The sequence below is a fragment of the Arvicanthis niloticus genome, chromosome 23, assembly GCF_011762505.2.
Source record: "Arvicanthis niloticus isolate mArvNil1 chromosome 23, mArvNil1.pat.X, whole genome shotgun sequence".
Lineage (NCBI taxonomy): Eukaryota > Metazoa > Chordata > Mammalia > Rodentia > Muridae > Arvicanthis > Arvicanthis niloticus.
In genome coordinates, this window is record NC_133430.1 from 16,701,147 (window position 1) to 16,719,575 (window position 18,429).

At 42.2% G+C, this 18,429-nt stretch overlaps 1 protein-coding gene across 4 annotated transcripts in view; it reads left to right on the forward strand.

Annotated features, from left to right (window-relative positions):
- Positions 1 to 7,086, forward strand: part of Trip11 (thyroid hormone receptor interactor 11) — a 71,095-nt gene extending 64,009 nt beyond the window's left edge. For 3 of the 4 annotated variants that reach the window (XM_076921379.1, XM_076921380.1, XM_076921382.1), the window contains 3 exons: positions 695 to 811; positions 943 to 1,087; positions 4,986 to 7,086. In XM_076921379.1, coding sequence (XP_076777494.1) covers positions 695 to 811; positions 943 to 1,087; positions 4,986 to 5,206 — 483 coding nt within the window. In that variant the 3' untranslated portion in view covers positions 5,207 to 7,086. The remainder of the gene's footprint in view (positions 1 to 694; positions 812 to 942; positions 1,088 to 4,985) is intronic. The other variant, XM_076921381.1, reaches the window with a different exon arrangement.
- Positions 7,087 to 18,429: the final 11,343 nt, after the last annotated feature.

Genomic DNA, 18,429 nt, shown 5'->3' on the forward strand with positions numbered 1-18,429 from the left:
TGTGAATAACTACCCGAGACTCCTAGAGACACCCATGTCTTCCTCCATCTTGTTTCCATCCTCCTCTTCTCCCTTTCCTTCCTCCTCCCAACTCCCAGCTCCACCTACCTCTTCTACTGCCCAATCACCAAGCTCCACTGCAAATACTATGGGCAGGAAAAAATCCTGCCACATCTTTCTTTGTCATTTTCTTACTCTGTGGTACTCTATCCCTCTCTCCCTACTTCTCTGTCTCTGGTTTCACTGGGGATGGAATCTAGCTTGTCTCTGACGTGTTAGGTGAGTGCTCTGCCACTGAGCTACAATTACATTTATAATACAGGGTACCATGAAAAATAGTTTCTTCTTACTGTATATATAACTCGGGTTTAATACAGTTTTCCTAGTCAAAGAGGTGCTTTTGATCAGTTTGTATGGTGTTAGTTTAAGTATCTTACAACTTATAAACTAGTTGTTTTATCAGATGATTGAAATTTTTGAGATATAACCATGTCCAGAACAGTTACTTCAGATTGTGTTTGGGGTGGCATTCTGTTTTCTCTGTAACCTATCAGTCTAGGAAGCACCTACTAGAACTTGAATTAAAAAGCATGTTTCCTCTTCTCTGAAGTCACAGAAGAGTGGCTCTTATTTTCTTTTGTATTTCTTTTATTTTTGTATTGATAGTATTTTCTGTTTTAAAATGTGCTTACAGCTGTTTGCAGAAGATCAAGGAGGTGTTACTCGGTGGATGGCTGGGTGGCTGGGAAGAGGATCGAAAAGTGTGCCCAGTACACCTTTGAGACCAAACCAACAGTCTGTGTTTAATAGTGTAAGACCCATTTTTATTCCTACTGACATGAGTGATAAAGTGATTGCACACCATAGTCATTTGCATAGTATCAGATTTCTTCTGCATCATTTAATACAACCCCAGTAATATACCAAAATATCTTCTCTTAGTCTTTTTCAGAACTCTTTGTCAAATTTCTGGAAACAGAATCTCATCCATCTGTCCCGCCCCCAAAGCTGTCCGTTCATGACCTGAAGCCTCTAGATTCTCCAGGAAGAAGGAAAGTTGACACAGGCATACCCGAAAGCTTCAGAGGTAAAATGAGGGATGTGGTTTTCCCTCAGTGGTAAAAAATCAAATGCTTAACTTAGGATTTGTTACTAACTTGTTACTCATGATAGTGACATAAAGTTTTCAGTGTTTTGAAATTGTAATACTACTTCCAAAATTCTAATGTTGCTAATTTGGGCCTGATATGTTTTAGTAACTTATTATTTATTTGTTTTAATTAATGTAAACAGTATGAAATGTTTTTATTTTTATATAGGAAAAATTCTCAGAGTCTTCATTAGAAATCTTTCATTGGCCGTTTCCATATACCCTTAAGTCATTCATATATATATGTATGTATATTTATAGACACTATAGTATATTTAGGGATACTGAGCTATATTTATAGACATTGTAGTAACCTGTGATTTTATTTGCAAATTTATTTTTATTATCAGTATAAGTCATTTTGAATTACTTTCCTGGAAATGGTAGTGAGCTAGTTAAATCTTTGCTTTGTCCCCTGTTTTCATTTCTCTCTGTTGTTACTTCTTATTAATCAAAGCTACACGTATAATTTATAGTCTGAAAATGATTTTCATCTTTGGACTTCTTGTTATTCAATAACCAAACTTTGCCACATAAATAATATATATAATGTTGGTTTAGTTAAACTGACTTAAACATCCAAGAATGCGTCATGCACCCTTGCATGCAAAAAGGTCTGTCTGGAAGGAAATGATTGGTGGTTACATCTGTGTATTTTTGATCCCACTGAGTTGTAATTGTCTTACTTATTTCATATTGATATTGGCATATAGTAACATTTCTTGAGTTAAAATCTAATTATCCACTAGACTATAAACCAGTCTCTTTTTCCTAATAATTTACATATTTTAATATAGATTTAGGGAACATATCATATGCTTCCTAGTTCATATCATACACCATAGTTAAATTTGAATAAAATAATTACAGAATTTTTTTTTAAAGTTTTAAAACTCTCATATCTCCCCCCCCCCCCCCCGCCCCCTCGCCCATCTCCCTTTCCTTCATCAGAACTCTGCTAAGTGTATGTGTCAATCAGAGGTGGGCAGAGTTTTATCAGGGTTTGCATGGAGGACGAAAGCTTAGTGTCCTCCTGTGTTCACAGTGTGTAGACCTTATGTCCTCCTGTGTTCACAGTGTGTAGACCTTATGTCCTCCTGTGTTCACAGTGTGTAGACCTTATGTCCTCCTGTGTTCACAGTGTGTATAAAACTTTGTGTCCACTTGTGTTCACAGGTTATTAGGCAGCACAGTAGCTTTTTCAGTTTGGAAAGTTGTTGGTCACAGGAAATTCAAAGTGGAAATCCAGAAGTGCTCAGTCACAGCTGAATATAATGAGTTTGTCTCTGTCGTTGTTTTAGGAGCCTGCGTTTTTAGTTATCCATTGCTTAAGAAGGAACTCCCAAGGGTTTGCTTGGCTCTCACCAATGAAGTTATTAGTGTCCTTGGGTAATAAGGCAGAACTATAGTCCCTAAGACTGGTTATAAGCCAAATTCTTTTTTTTTTTTTTTTTTAAAGATTTATTTTATTTATATGAGTACACTGTAGCTGTCTTCAGACACACCAGAAGAGGGCATCAGATCCCATTACAGATGGTTGTGAGCCGCCATATGGTTGCTGGGAATAGAACTCAGGACCTGTGGAAGAGCAGTCAGTGTGAGTCAGTGAGTGCTCTTAACCGCTGAGCCGTCTCTCCAGCACCATAAGCCAAATTCTTAATCTAATGAAAATGAATTGTAACTGCCTGTAGCGGGATATTTCTCCCCACTACATTTTACAACAAAACTTGGTAATTTGGAAGGAGCTAATGTGGGAAGAGAGAGGAGAGGAAGAGGAGAAGGAAGAGGAGGAGCTAGAAAGGAGAGAGATGTGGGAGCCATGAAGAACCAGGGGTCCAGGACGGTCCTGGGTAACAATTTATATCTTAAGGTTAGATATTAGGAAGCAACTCTAATTGAGTGGGCAAATTGTTAATTGAGCATTACCAAATATATAAAGCCATTGGTTAATCTTAAGCATTAGAGTCTCATTTCTACCAGGTACTGTGTGGATGGCGGGATTGTCTGGGCTCAGCCAAACATTGTGCAGACAGCGTGGGAGATTGGCAGAGCCATCTCCCACGCTGGCATCTCTTGGGTGCCAGGGCCAGTGCATTTGGCCGGTCAGAGCTGAGCAGCAGCAAGAACACACCGCCGCTCATGGCCTCAGGCCTTGCCTAGTCTGGAACATGGTGGCCCCGCCAAACAAGCCAAATTAGGTGCCACCATTTTAAAATATTAAGTATAACAACTGCGCAAGTTGGTAGAGAAATGATATCATTCAGAGTGTCTTCAGCCTTTGACTGCTGACACAGTGGCTGAGTCATATGTGTATACATTATTTATTCTTCTGGTAAATTAATTTTAGTTACTGTTGCATCACTATAATGTGATATACCAGCATTTTTCATAGGTATTATAACCATTGGGAATTCTAAAGTTCTCACGGCCTTCATCTTTCAGGTAGGTATGAAATGGATTTACCTTGCAACGTGCACAGCATCATTTCAGAGTTACTATAGTAAGTGTAGTTTTCAGGGACATCACTAGCAGTTGAGGATACAGTACTGCCATTATGCACACACACTCCTTGCCTCCTTTACTACTAGTTCTTCCCTGGTTCTTCTCTTTTGTGTGTGGGTCTCTGTGACCACCATGACCAGCAGAGTGAAGATCAGTGTGAGGCAAGAAGACAGTTTGGTTCAACAGGACCAAGTAGCTGCTGTTGGCTCAACTTTGGGAGTCTGACCCCGAGTGTATTTAAGCACAGCACAATTTGGTGAGAAATTATCTGGTAGTAAATGACTCAGTCCTGTGTGCCCAGTGACGCTGAAGACATGACTAAGTCAGCACTCTTTGTAAAGTACATATGACATCTTCCAAATGGATTCTATAGATTGACTGACTACATGTGACACCTTTTATAAAGATAGGTTTTATGGACTGACAAGCTCACTACAAGAGTCTGTAGGAGTGTTCAGTGTGATCTTGGCCATGCAGATAGCACATTGAAGGGACAGCCCTGTGTGGCTAGCATTCCTGGCTCCCCTCCTGTTTATCTGTGAGCACCAGGATCTCCATGCCTCCCCCATGTTTGTCTGTCTACTTTTTATAGATAGATTCTACTTACAGGATCCAGAACGCAACAGAATACACATTGAATTTGTAGGTAGCCAAATAGAGAAAGCACATGTGGATTTTTTTTTTTAACTAGAAAATGGTTTGAATGACTAGGAATGAATTTTCATGAGGTTTTTACAATACACATTAGGATTCTTAAAATCCTGTTTGTTTATTGTGCGCACATGTGTCTATATGTATGGGTGTGTCCTCCGTGCTGCACACTTTTGGAAGTCAGAGAACAACTTGAGGATTTGGTTCTCTCCTACCACACAGGCTCTGGGGCTGAACGTAGGTCATCAGAGTTGGAGGCTCAGTGGTAGGTACCTTCACCTGCTGAGCCATCTTGTTGGCCCACACATTAGTATTTTATGCTTAGGATTTGAGGGTCTGTTGGTGTTCTTGTTTTGAATAAAGGATAGCCCAAACATGTGCTTAATAGTAGTGTTATGATCAGCAGGGTGGAATTTTAAAATGGATGGTAGTGACAAATTGATTACTCAATGCTTGTGTTAAAACTGAGGTTGTTAGCACAATTTCCACTCTCAAAGTAGAGCAGCAGGATTACCCTCAGCTATTAGGGGTTCATGGCCAGCCTGGGCTAGAGACCCTGTCTCAACAACAAACCTCAACAACTATGTTGATGAGTTTGATAAAACTATTACTGTGTTTAGAGGGTTCTTTCATTAAATCTCTTTGTGAAGGATAGAAACTAAATCTGTATCTTATCCTTTAGATACAGCAGAATCCAGGGCAGGAAGAAGAACAGATGTGAATCCATTCCTGGCTCCCCGCTCAGCTGCTGTGCCCCTTATTAACCCAGCTGGACATGGACCTGGTGGGCCTGGGCATCTTCTTTTGAAACCCATCTCAGATGTTCTACCCACGTTTACCCCTTTGCCAGTGTCTCCAGACAACAGCGCAGGTGTTGTGCTGAAAGACCTTCTAAAGCAATAGGTAGCTTTCAAGGCTGAGACTGTGTAGCACTTTAAAGAAACCATGAACACTGTATGTGTGTGAACTTTATCACAAAGTGGCCTTCTGGAAAGAGTCATATATCTGTTTGTAGTTGTAATTTCTCTGTTAATAAAAATATTCTTAATGCTTTTAGAAATTTGCAGGTGTCAGAAGAGCAAGTAAGTATCTGATATATCATCTGCTTTTTTTTTTTTTTACTTTATGATGTTACCTAATTTAAAACTAGAAACATTTGGTTTACTTTTTAATTTACAAAACTCTAAAAGAGAAGCAAGTATAGTAAATTGTATGTCTACTTTTATCTTCCTGAATTTTCAAGCTCATTTAATATCTGAGCAAGTGGTTTATCTTTTAAAGATAAGGAATTCATCTGCCCCCACCCCCAGAGATGCCTAGTAAAGGCTTCTCTATATGGAGCAGAAAATGCTCTGCAGTACGTATTGAGGTATCACCTGTAGAGGACCTTGTGCTCTACAGAGAACAGAGCTGGTCCTGGGAGGTTATCAGTGCCCTGAGGCAAGCAGGTATTTGGTTCTATGCAATTTCATATGTGTAGATTCATCTGACCATCTTGGTCAGGATCCAACTCTTCATCAGAAGGATCCTTGAGCTGCCTTTTTCCAACCCTTGCTGCCTCCTCTAATCCCTGACAACCACTAACTGTCACCCTCTATAATTTTGTTATTTTGTAAGTGCTGTTTAAATGAAATCATATGTTATGTAACCTCTTCAAATGGGTGTTTTTCACTTAACATAATTCCCTTGAGATCCATCCAAGTTGTTTCATGGGTCAGTAGTTTGTTTCTTTTTATTGTGGAATACATGCTGTGAGTAACTAAATGGAATCATTTAGTTTCAGGAGCTGAACTGTCTTTTTAAAGTATCACCTAAAACTACAGGTTTCCAGCTAGGCCTGGTGGCTCATGGTTAATCCCACCACTTGAGAGACAGCAGCAAGAGGATTGCTTAGTATTTTAGGCCAGCCTGGTATACACAGTGAGTTTCAGGCTAGCCAGAGCAACAGCCATAGTGAGCTCCTTCCTCAAAACACACACAAATCAAAAAACCAAACAATCAAAAATCGTAAAGTTTTCTTGCACAAATGCACAAATACATGTAACTTTCATATAAGGTTACACTTTACGTATGACTGCACTCACGTAAACCTTAGACCTGTTAGCAATAGCCTGAGACCTATCACCTCCTGCCTCTGAGAGCTTCACCTGTGTGGGGTGCAGCACTCTGCTTATTATGGTGGTCATTTCAGTGTACTAATACCAGGTGTTTGGGACTTCAAGTATTTCTGAACCTTTTTACAAAGCCGTTGTAAAAGAAAAAAAAATCCTGATTCTACAGCTTCATTATATCAGGATGTTCATATTTGTATTAATTGTTGCATTGTACATTTAAAAGTCATTTCATGCATATTTTGTAAATTCAGATAAGCCTTTAAAACAGAAAAGCTACATAGCAAGGAAAGGTGGAAAGGAGAGTAATTCGAAGTGTGGACAGTCCTGGCGCCTGTCAGTGCTAACTTGTGTTGTTTGAAAATTTACCTGTGGTAAGCTGTATATTTCTAATGTGGTTGGAAGTCTGGAGGTTTTAATGATGTGTTGATGGTTAAAATATCTTTTCTGAAAAATTAAGTAACTGAGATAATGCTGCTTTCTGATGTCACCTGTGTCCTTAACTAACTTATTATCCTAATTTCTCTTGCTCTGTGTTAGAAAACATTGCTAGCAGGGTTAATAGAAATGTTTGGCTACTCTGGCCAGTTTTGCTGATGTTACAGATGCCCCTCAACTTACAGTGGGCTCACAGCCCAATAAACCCACCATAATAAAAACATCTTGAATGGAGCATTTGTTTGCTGTACTTAACTGTCACTCGGCCCCATGGAACGGCATGGCTGAGTACGGCTGAGCATGAGCCACCACTCCCACAGCTGCCCAGCACTGAGAGAAGACAAACTCTACCTGAAGCATGGTTTCTGTTTAGTGTGTATCATTTTGGCAAACTCCAAAATTGAAACAGTTAAGCCATTGTAAGTTGAGGGTCTACTGATACAGGTTTTTATATGTTTCTTAAAAAGTTAGTCTCTCTTATTAGCCTGGATTAGTACTGCTTGCCAGGAAATTTTAAGTTCTAAATAAAGTAGCCCAAAGACTAGTTTTTACACTAAGAAGATATAAACTGTTTTCTTTTAAAGAAGAGGTACATGGTGGATATTTAAGCAATGTGTTTTATATTTAAATATAACTTTTATGACATTTGAAGTTCCTTGACTGAAACAACCTTCCCTCCCTCACCATTTCATGTAACCTAAGTTTGAAGGCTGCCGTGGGGGGGGAGTCTACATCCAGGCATCAAAGAACACTGTCTTACATGGCTGCTATTGAAGTATACAACCTTCTCTGAAAGCTGCAGTACCTAACGTCTCTGTTGTGTGCATTCTAAATGTGCATTGATCTAAACCAGACATAACCGATCAGCTTTTCTAATACTAAGTTGTGTCAGAGATGAACCATCTGCTCAAGGAAACCTTTCAGCAGAGCAAGAAGCACACACATTGGGTGACTCCATCAGGACACTGCTGGAGGCTCGCTGGCGGCTCCGTGCTGACTGCAGAAGTCTGCTCTTGAGATCTGCAACCACTCAGTGGAATTTGTGGTTGAATTTTGCATCAGAAGCCACAGACTTACTTCTGTAAGAGGGCTGTTGATGTCTTTCTGCACATAGAATTTGTAGTTGAATTTTGCGTTGGAAGCCACAGTTCTTCACAACATTCCTAATGGTTTTCAAGTACAATGAAATACACTATCGAGAATTCACCCTGCCGTTGGTGTTGATTGAATGTGATCACCAGCACGTGTGCTGTTGAGTCTTACAGCCTGATATTCTTGTTTGTTTTTTAAAAAGCGGGGAGGACCAAATAGTCAAAAAGAGACGGCATGCAGCTAGCGAGCTAAACACCAACTATCACCCAAAAGCCTTTAGTTTCTTCAATCATCCCAAGGCTTCAAGAGTATCAAAGTGCTTACTCAAGTCAGCTATGAGAGGCAGGCAGGACTGGCACAGGTGAAGATGAAGACCATTTGAACTGGGTTTTTTAAATTAAAGGAATTTTTATATATCAAAGCATTTAAAGCATCTATCAACAAAAATTTCTCTTCTGTAAATATCAGTTAGGTAATATTTATTTTATATATTCCTACAGGGAAATAATGATCATTGTAATGTTGATATTTGTGATGATTTGCCAGTCTTTACATCTTAACTTATTATGATTTGATCACCTAAAATTGATAATTGTCTTGATTTATAGGAAGGTGTCTAAATGTGAAAAATTTCCAACTGTACCGTAATAGTTGGTTGTATTTTATATAGAGCTAAAGCCAGTGCACTCTTGAATTTCTCAGGAGTATTGCAAGGCAAAAAAAAAAAAAAAAAAAAACCTCTAAATAAAAATGATATAAGTTGGCTGTGTCTTCATCCACAATAAAAACACTTGAGAAACAGCTGCTGGCATCTCTTGAGGAGAAATAACTTGCATGGATTGTTTGTAGCAACCTCTGATGATTTGGGTGTTCACTCGCTCTGCACGTCTGCTGCAGGGATTCAGCCTTGGATGCTAAGCCTGGTTCACTTAAGACTCTCAGAATTGTGTGTGAAAGGAGGATCTGAGGGTTTAGCTGGTGGACTTCTCATTGTCCCCTTCAGAGGAACGATCACTGGTCACTTAGTCTTTCTCCAAGGTTGTTCAGACATCTTCATCTGCTCTTAAGCACAGAGCCTAGTTTTAACTCTTGATATGTTAGCCTTGGAAGGATTGGAGTTTTAATTTCATATCGGAATTGGAGTTCAGACTTTGACCCATTTCATGTGACCTTTGACAAAATTCCTCTGTTGCTTCATTTTTCTCAACTGAAGTGGTACCCACCGGATAGCAGCCTTGTACAGTTACAAAGAACACCTGACATGTTTGTTCACATGTGTGTTACATGGATAATTACACTGCTGTAGAGTTTAGGGATCAGGAACTGTCTTGTTTTGACTAAAGTGTGGATGGAAGGGGAGAGCAAAGGCTTCTTTGTGGAGCGGTTGGGTCGCAAGTGCAGATAGTGTTTGTCGGCAGTTCTGCTGACTGACGTCAGGGGTGGAGAGACAGCATGTAGATGCTGTGGGAAGGGCGATGGGGAGCCCAAGATAAAAGACAGCAAAGGAGATATTGACGCACAGGTGGAATGCTGTCTTCAGATGGGAAAGACCCCATAAGGGTATGGACAGGATCGAGAAAGGGTTACAAATGGTTGTACAGGGGTGTGTCATGAGAAGTCTCTGCTGAGAAAGAGGGAGGAAGGAATCTGAGGCTTGGGCCAAGTGGTGAGACAGACACTTGTAGAGGTGAGAGAAGTGTGAGAACTAATCTTGGGGTCGCACATTCAACGAGCTAGGGAGCCTTGGTTTGGGCTGGCAGACAAACGGGAAGAGCATATCTAGAAGGAAACAGGCTGGTAAATGAAATACCAACAGACAATGGTTCTAGCCCTAACCAGTTCTAATGGAGTACAGAATGTAGCAACTGAACCTTCTTGTCTTCTGTCCTTAACTCAGGTCATATGAATAGAGATGTGACTGAGGGTTTTATAGCATAGTGTCAAAATGTTGCACATACTATAAATTACTAATCCTTTATAATTGCAACAATATTTATCTTGGAGATAAGGAATAATTTAAAATGTTACTTAGATCACTTAAGGCAAACATGAACCTTTAGTTGGTTTTCTGCCTTGGCTCCTCACATGGAGCCTTCATTGAGCCACGCTGGGGTTAAGATGTCAGCAATTTACCCTGTAATGATGGCCTAACTGAGAATTTTCAGCTGTCTTTTTACACATTCTTTTTCTGCTCTAACAACCATTAACTTCAGTTCACTATTTCTGGCCCTCAGTTATATCTGGGTGATTTGAAATATTTGGCTGAGTTTCATACAAAGTTTGTTAAATTTATTTTCTAGGTAGCCCGGAAATTCCTTACAAATCCAAGATACATTTGTTGTTGTTGTCTCTTTGGAATACAAGGCATGTGTACATGTTGAAGGTGTGTAAGTTCTCTCACAGTAGAGGGTCTCTGTCCTTGAGCCACAGTGAACTGATGTGTATCCTTAACTGTCTGTACTTCCAGAAGGCACTTCCGCTACAGCTGGCAAAACAAAGCAGTATAAATCTGCCTTGGGTTTCCTGTATGGCTTGTTTAGGTAGTAGGAACCATGACATCATGTGTGAGCCCCTTAACCAAAGCTGTTTTCAGATAGTTTCCTTAAAAAGGGACCATGAGGATAAAATTGTTTATTACAGGTTAGCTTATTTTGCGTGTGTGTGTGTGTGTGTGTGTTCGAATGTATGAATGTCAGGAGAGCATGCAGAAGTTGTCTCTCTCTTCCATCATGTGGATCCCAAGGATCAAACCAAAGTTGTCAGGCTTGATAGCAGGCACTTTCTCAGAAGCCATCACACTGGTTTATAAAATTATAAATCAGTGAGTTAATTTTTTTTTTGTCTTTAGAATGTACACAGGTTGTTTAGTCTTTTAAATTTTTTAAAATAATTATTATGAGGGTTGTTTTTCTCCTTAAAGCATTTCCACACCACATAAACTTCCTGCCTCAGGAGTCTTAGACACTTGTTCAACTGTGCTTTTCTGTCTGAAGTGGCGCCTGTGTTGAAAAGCACCAACGATGTTCCGAGCTGAGGCCACGGGACTGCCGCTTAAAGTGAAAGCTCCCCTCTTTCCACTCTGTCTGTTTTCATCTGTGTCGCTTGGCTGATCATTTTGTAAATCTTGTTGGTTTTGAGGATTTACTTTTAGTGTGTGTGTGTGTGTCTGTATACTCACTTAAGTTCTGCAGAGGCCAGAAGAGGGTGTTGGAGTTACAGATGGCTGTGAGCCACCCAATCAGTGTGAGTGTTTGAGTCTATGGAAGAGCTCCTAACCATTAAACAGCTGGGAAGCTGGATATTGGATAGATCCTGTTGACCTTGCCTCCACCGTGCTCCTGTTACAGGCGTGGGTCACCACACCCAGTTTCTTTCCTACTTTGGACATCAGATTTACTTGCTGAGATTTACCCTGCTGTCAGTCTTCCGTGTATGTGAAATAACAGCACATGGCTCTTAGGGGCATCTGGATGACCACATAAAGAGATCAACCAGGCTCCCCAGAGAAAGCAAACTAACTTGAGGGCTCTGGGAGTCACCAGCCGGGAAGTTGACAAAGATAACCAGGAAGTTAAAAACAGTTTCTGAAAGGCTTCTAGTACTTTGTGTAAGAATTACTGGAATCTGGGGCCTTCTTGCTGCAGCTCTTACCCCAAACCTCTGAATGGATCATGAAAACCAGCAGCTTTGTTGCAGAGTGAGTTAGAGTCTACTGGCAATGAAGGCAGAAGGGTGATGGGCCAGCAGGGCAGGGCTCCACTGTGCAGCCCTGTGAGGGAGAGTTGTAGCTATCGGGGTGTGTGTGTGTGTGGGGGGGGTGATGTGACCTGGGACGGGAGGGAGGCCACCAGGTGCAGGGGAGACCAAACAGCCTGACTGGGAGGGAGGTCTGGGACAACGACCTGAGTGGGCTGTTCCACTTGCACACAACCCTACTACTACATATGTAAGCCTTGGGGCCTCTGGAACAAGAACAACTGCTGACTGCTGATCTCTCCAGGATTGAGCCTGGGAAGTCAGACTAGAAATTCAAACACGAATGTAAAACTGATCAGAAGTAGCTCCGCTTTCCTGTGGTGAGACAAACTGTTGGAGTTAAATAATTTAGTGAAGCTAAAGCCATCAAAAACAGATCAGAGTCAGTTTAACCAAAAGTGTCCAGTTTTCAACCAGAAATAATGAGAAATGTAAAGAAAGTATGACCCACATTCAGCAAAAGTTCAGAAAAAAATCTGTGGGCCAAGATGCTGGATTTGGCCCACAAACACTTCAAAGTGTGATTGCAAGTACAGAAACTTCAAGAATGTCCAAAGAATGCAGAGAGCAGGATGAGCCTTTGCTCTTGGGCCTCATCGTATCATAACAGTGCTGTGTTAGAAAAGGCTTAGAGTAAGGGAAGCGTTGAACACAGACACAAAGGAGTGAATAACAGCAACTTCCCTGCCCAGCACCAGCCCGAGCCCACGGGCTCCCGTGTCATCTCAAACTCCCATCTATTATTTGTTAAAGCATTTGTTCTGTAGCACATCTTAAAACCATACCAAATAAGGAGGCAATCTGGTAGTTACTCTGTGAAGGACGATCTAGACATCAGTGAGTACTTCTCCCGGTCCTGACCTCTCTAGGAATGACTTTAAACTCCAAATACATCACATCTGGGATTCAGAGATGCTTACACAGGTTCAGGCCAGGGAGGCATGGGCCTTCCTGTGGGAACATCTGTGGGTGGGACCGGGGCCTGAAGCCTGTATGCTTGCCATGGACTTTTAAAGCCAAGTAGTATCCATTGCTCACGGGAAGAAGCAGGGCGTGTGTACCTCTCACGACACACTGGGACAGGGGAAAAGGGACCACACAGGTCATGTCTAAGTCTAGAAATGAGAAGACAGTCACTTCTGTGACAATGTTGGAGGCTACAGAACGTGACCGTCTCTAGAGTTCCAGTCATGGTCTCAGATTCTAACCTTGAACACCTGGGTTGAGCCCAGATGGCTTTTTAATAGAATTTTATAATCTGATCTCATTTCCTGTTTGTTGCCCCAAGTCTATTGTTCTAGGCACAGAAAACGGGTTCGGGTATCAACATCTTCCTATGACCCTGGAAGACTTATCCCAGCAAAGCTTGCATCAAGACTACTGCCTCAAACTTGAGTAACTTGAAATTAGGTGTTTCCCCTAATTTGAAATTAAATGTTGGGCCTCCATTTGTGGTCATGATGTTTCAAACTCAGGCTTTCAGTGCAGCTTTAGAATACAATGTTAATGTTCCTCAGAGCAGTCCCAGGTAGATAACTAGGCATCATGTGCACAAATTAACATGTTAGTCAAACTCATCAGATTCCCATGGATTTTGCCAGTAAGTCTGAATGGTGTTATCAAAAGGAGAGTTTATCCAGGGAGGGGAGAAAAGGCCATACTTGGGGCTGGCAAGATGGCTCAATGGTGTGGTCATGAGAAGTGGCACTCATTCCCCAGTATATATAACAAGCCAGCAGCCACTGCATGCTGTAACCTCAGCTTGAAGTCAGGGTTGAAGTCAGAAGGCTCGCTGGACTTTTGGCTTCCAGGTTCAGGGGAATAACCTTGCCTCATAGAAAAAAATGTAGAGAAATGATAGAGGACACCCAGCCTCCTCTGATGACCTCTGCCTGGACACAGGCTTTCTTAAACACACTTTCGAACACACTAGCAAATGTGCCTGCACAAATGGATACCTGGGAGGGGGAGCCTGTGAGATAGGTCAGTGAGTAATGGTACCTGTGCAAGCTTGGCTGCCTAAGTTGAAGTCCAGAACCCAGGCAAAAGTGTCAGGAGAGAACTGCCCGCTGACCTCCACATGTGCACACACAGGGATAAAGGAGAAAGAAAAGGCCACACTTCTGTCACATAAGTGAAACATTAAAGGTTTTTGTTTTCTTGGCTGCAGCCCTGTTGACCTGGAACTTAATACATAGCCCAGGCTAGCCCCAATCTTACTGACAAACCTCCTGCCTCAGCCTCTGGTACCCCACCATAGGCTCACTAAAAAATACAGTTCTGAGCTGGAGAGATGGTGTCGCAGGTAAAGGTGCTTGCTGCCAAGGCTGGTGCCTGGGATTGATTTCCGGACCCACAGAGTGGAAAGAGAAAACTGTCCCCACAAATTGTCCTCTGACTTCCACATGTGGGCTGTGTAGCATGCACGTGAGCACATGGACACACAAACTAAAGGCAAAACAAAACTTTAACTAAAGAGAAATTATTCTTCACAAACATCAAACTAAAGACAGAACCTCCACAAACCTGTACTCAGGATTAAATATTCAATTTCATTTTTTCCCCACTATTTTTTAGTACGGTAAGTCATTCCTTATTCTCCAACATTCAAAGGGCATTCATGTTTTCTGACAGCATCGAAGGTCTTCCATCCTTTTACACAGAGGCAAGTGCAGGTCGGGATCCAAATGCACCACTGCTATGTTGCTGTGGCTGCCCCTGCCTCTGCTCTTAGTTCAGTTCACTGTTGTGTCCCCTTCTTGCTCTCCCAGGGTCCCACAGACATTCCTTCTCAGACTCCCTGGCCAACTGACTCTCTCTTCAATCTCAGTTCCTGTGGGTGGTCTGGCTCCTGGGTTCTGTGGCACTGTCTAGAGGGATCCCTCTAGTCCCCACGAAGCGCTGCCTGATGTGGCCTAGGACTGCTTGCTTTAGCATTCCATTCGGCTCTCTAGCTCTTTCAACACTTGTAACTAGCTCCCGGCCTTCAGTGCCCCCAGTGCTGGCTGCTTTCTTCCTGGATAATTTAGATGGTTGCGGGCTCACCCCCACCTCTGTATTTCTCTTGTCTTTCTACTTCCCCCTGGTTTTTGTTGTTGTTGTTTGTTTGGTTGGTTGTTTGTTTGTTTGGTTTTTTTTTGATACTGATTTTTTGTCATTTTTTTTTTTACATAGTCTTGCAAATTCAAGGCCTGACTGGGCTACAGAGACAGACAGAGTCTTACTATGTAACTCAGGCTAGCTTTTAACACACTATGTGATCCAGGCTGGCCCTGAATGCATTATCTTCCTATCTGGCCTCTGGAGTACTGGGAGGTGTGTGCATTATACATGACTTGAGGTTCTATTTTGTTTGTGATTTTTGTACTTTTTAAACAAACAAACAAGCAAGCAAGCAAACCAGGATCTCATTATATAGAGTTGGCTCTCCTGGAACTTGCTATGTAGACCAGACTAGTCTTGAGCTCAGAAATCAGCTTACCTCTGTCTCATCAACACCAGACTAATGGTGTGCACCACCGCACCTTGGGGAGTTGGGGAGGAGGCTCCATTTTTATGGGAAAAATGCCAATTCTCTTTCTCTGGCTCTCTCTTGCTCTTATGTGTGTGTTGGGGGTGGGGTGGGGATGGGGCTAGGGCTGAGAATCTCTCTCTACCTTATTTTTTGAGACAGAATATCTCACTGAACCTAGAGCTCATTGATTCAGAGATTGCCAGGAACACATCCTTCTCCATCACTACTACCCAGCACAAAGGCTCCAGATGTGGGCCAACTCACTGGGCCTTAATGTGGAACCTGGAGATCCAAACTCAGATGCTCATCTCATGCTTGGGAGGCAAGGACTTTATGGACAGCAGTTTCCCTGGCCCAAGAGTAACAACGACAACAACAACAAAAAAAAGGTCCTTTTGAGCCATGCAGATCTGACTCTGTAGCCCAGGCTGGCATGGAAATCCCCATGTAAACCCAAGCTGGTCTTGAGCTCCATCGAGACAGTTACATGGCCTCAGCCTCTTGAAGGATGGAATTACACATCTGAGCTGTCAGACCTGGATTAACATGGGTATTTTAATTGCTTTCTACTACTCTAGTCTGTGTTATTTCTAGCATAGCAAGTTGACCATCAGGTGAGGACTGAAGCCACGCTGAGAATTAGGAAAGCTACCAGCCACATGTGGCTTTTAAATGAAAACTTAAATTAGTTTGAGTGAAATTCAGATTTCAGAGCTTAATAACCCATTTCCAATATATACAAAGAACTCAAGAAGTTAGACTCCAGAGAATCAAATAACCCTATTAAAAAATGGGGAACAGAGCTAAACAAAGAATTCTCAACTGAGGAAACTCGAATGGCTGAGAAACACCTTAAGAAATGCTCAACATCCTTAGTCATCAGGGAAATGCAAATGAAAACAACCCTGAGATACCACTTCACACCAGTTAGAATAGCTAAGATCAAAATTTCAAGTGACAGCCGATGCTGGTGAGGATGTGGAGAAAGAGTAACACTCCTCCATTGTTGGTGGGATTGCAAGCTGGTACAACCACTCTGGAAATCAGTCTGGTGGCTCCTCAGAAAACTGGACCTATGGATTCATCTATACCATTTGTGGGCATATATCCAAAAGATTCTCCAACATATAACAAGCACACATGCTCCACTATGTTCATAGCAGCCTTATGTATAATAGCCAGAAGCTGGAAAGAACCCAGATGTTCCTCAACAGAGGAATGGATACAAAAAAAATGTGGTACATTTACACAATGGAGTATTACTCATCTATTAAAAACAATGAATTCATGAAATTCTTAGGCAAATGGATGGAACTAGAAAATATCATCCTGAGTGAGGTAACACAAGCACAAAAGAACACACACAGTATGCACTCACTGATAAGTGGATATTAGCTCAAAATGCTTGGAATACTCAAGATATAATTCACAGACCACATAAAGCTCAAGAAGAGGGAAGATCAAAGTGTGGGTGCTTCAGTCCCTCTTAGAAAGGGGAACAAAATACTCAAGGGATCAAATACATAGACAAAGTGTAGAGCAGAGACTGAAGAAAAGGCCATCTGGAGACTGCCCCACCTGGGGATCCATCCCATATACAGTCACCAAACCCCGACACTATTGTGGATGCCAAGAAGTGCATGTTGACAGGAGCCTGATATAGCTGTCTCCTGAGGGGCTCTGCCAGAGCCTGACAAATACAGAGGGGATGCTTGCAGCCAACCATTGGACTGAGCACAGGGTCCCCATTGGGGTCCCCAATGGAGGAATTAGAAAAAGGACTGAAGGAACTGAAGGGGTTTGTAACTCCATAGGAAGAACAATAATATCAACTAACCAGACCCCCCCTCCCAGAACTCCCAGGGACTAAACCACCAACCAAGGAGTACACATGGAGGGACCCATGGCTCCAGCCGCATATGTAGCAGAGGATGGCCTTGTCAGGCATCAATGAGAGGACAGGCCCTTGGTCCTATGAAGTCTCGATGCTCCAGTGTAGGGGAATGCCAGGATGGAATGGCGGGAGTGGGTGGGGGAACACCCTCATAGAAGCAGGAGAGGGGGGATACAATAGGGTTTTTTGGGGCGGAGGAACCAGGGAAAGGGGATAACATTTGAAATGTAAATAAAGAAAATATCCAATAAAATAAGATAACAAACAAACACATTGTTGCTAAGAAATTAGGATGACCAGGGGTATCAGTTAAAATGGAGATTCCTTGGTTACACCGCTGCAATCACAGGTTAAGAACCGGTTGGGTTAGGGTTTGGTGGTGTGAAGACAGCAGGTGTCTCATAAGACTGTTGCTCCTGAGTAAGTAGAGCTGAGGTAAACACCTTGACAATTATGCTGTAACTGTCAGGACAGAGCCAGGGTCTTGAGGGAGGCTGTGAAGCTGTTTGGAACAGCTGGAGGTGTCTGTAACTGATGGGGAGATGTTGCCCATTAGAACAGAACTCAGTTCATGACTGAAAACTTGCTGATCGGGGAAATGCATGCAAATCTGGGGTGGTCTTCAGCCCACTGAGAGTGAGAAAAAGAAATAAAAGAGCCCGTGCTTTCCACCTCTGGTGCTGTAAGGCCTCTCCCTTGAAACATGGCGACGTCATAAATACTTGTTGTTATATATTTTTATTTTTTATTTGGCAAAATAAAAAGCAAAATAATGTTGTTCATATGAGTATTCATATCTGTGTGTGGTTGTGTGTTTGCACATGCAGGGGAGTATTCATATCTGTGTGTGGTTGTGTGTTTGCACATGCAGGGGAGTATTCATATCTGTGTGTGGTTGTGTGTTTGCACATGCAGGGGAGTATTCATATCTGTGTGTGGTTGTGTGTTTGCACATGCACATGAATGTGCACATGTCCTTATGGGAGCAGTGTCTTTAACTCTGGGTGTCTTCTCTAGTGCTGTTTCCTTTCTGAGGTAGGGTCTCTTACTGAACCTGGAGCCCACTAGACTGGATAGCTAGCAAGCCCCAACATTTTCCTGTTTTCTGACTTAGCAGCTGGGGTTGCAGTGCACAATGCCTTTTTACCTGGGTACTGGGGATTGAGCTCAGATACTCGTGCATGATCTACTAACCGAACCATCTCCTCAATTCCCCACCCTCAGTTGTTGGTGTTTGTTTGTTTCTTTGTTTGTTTGATACAGGGTCTTTCTGTGGCCCTGACTGCCCAGAAACTTGATATGTAGACCAGGTTGGCTTTGA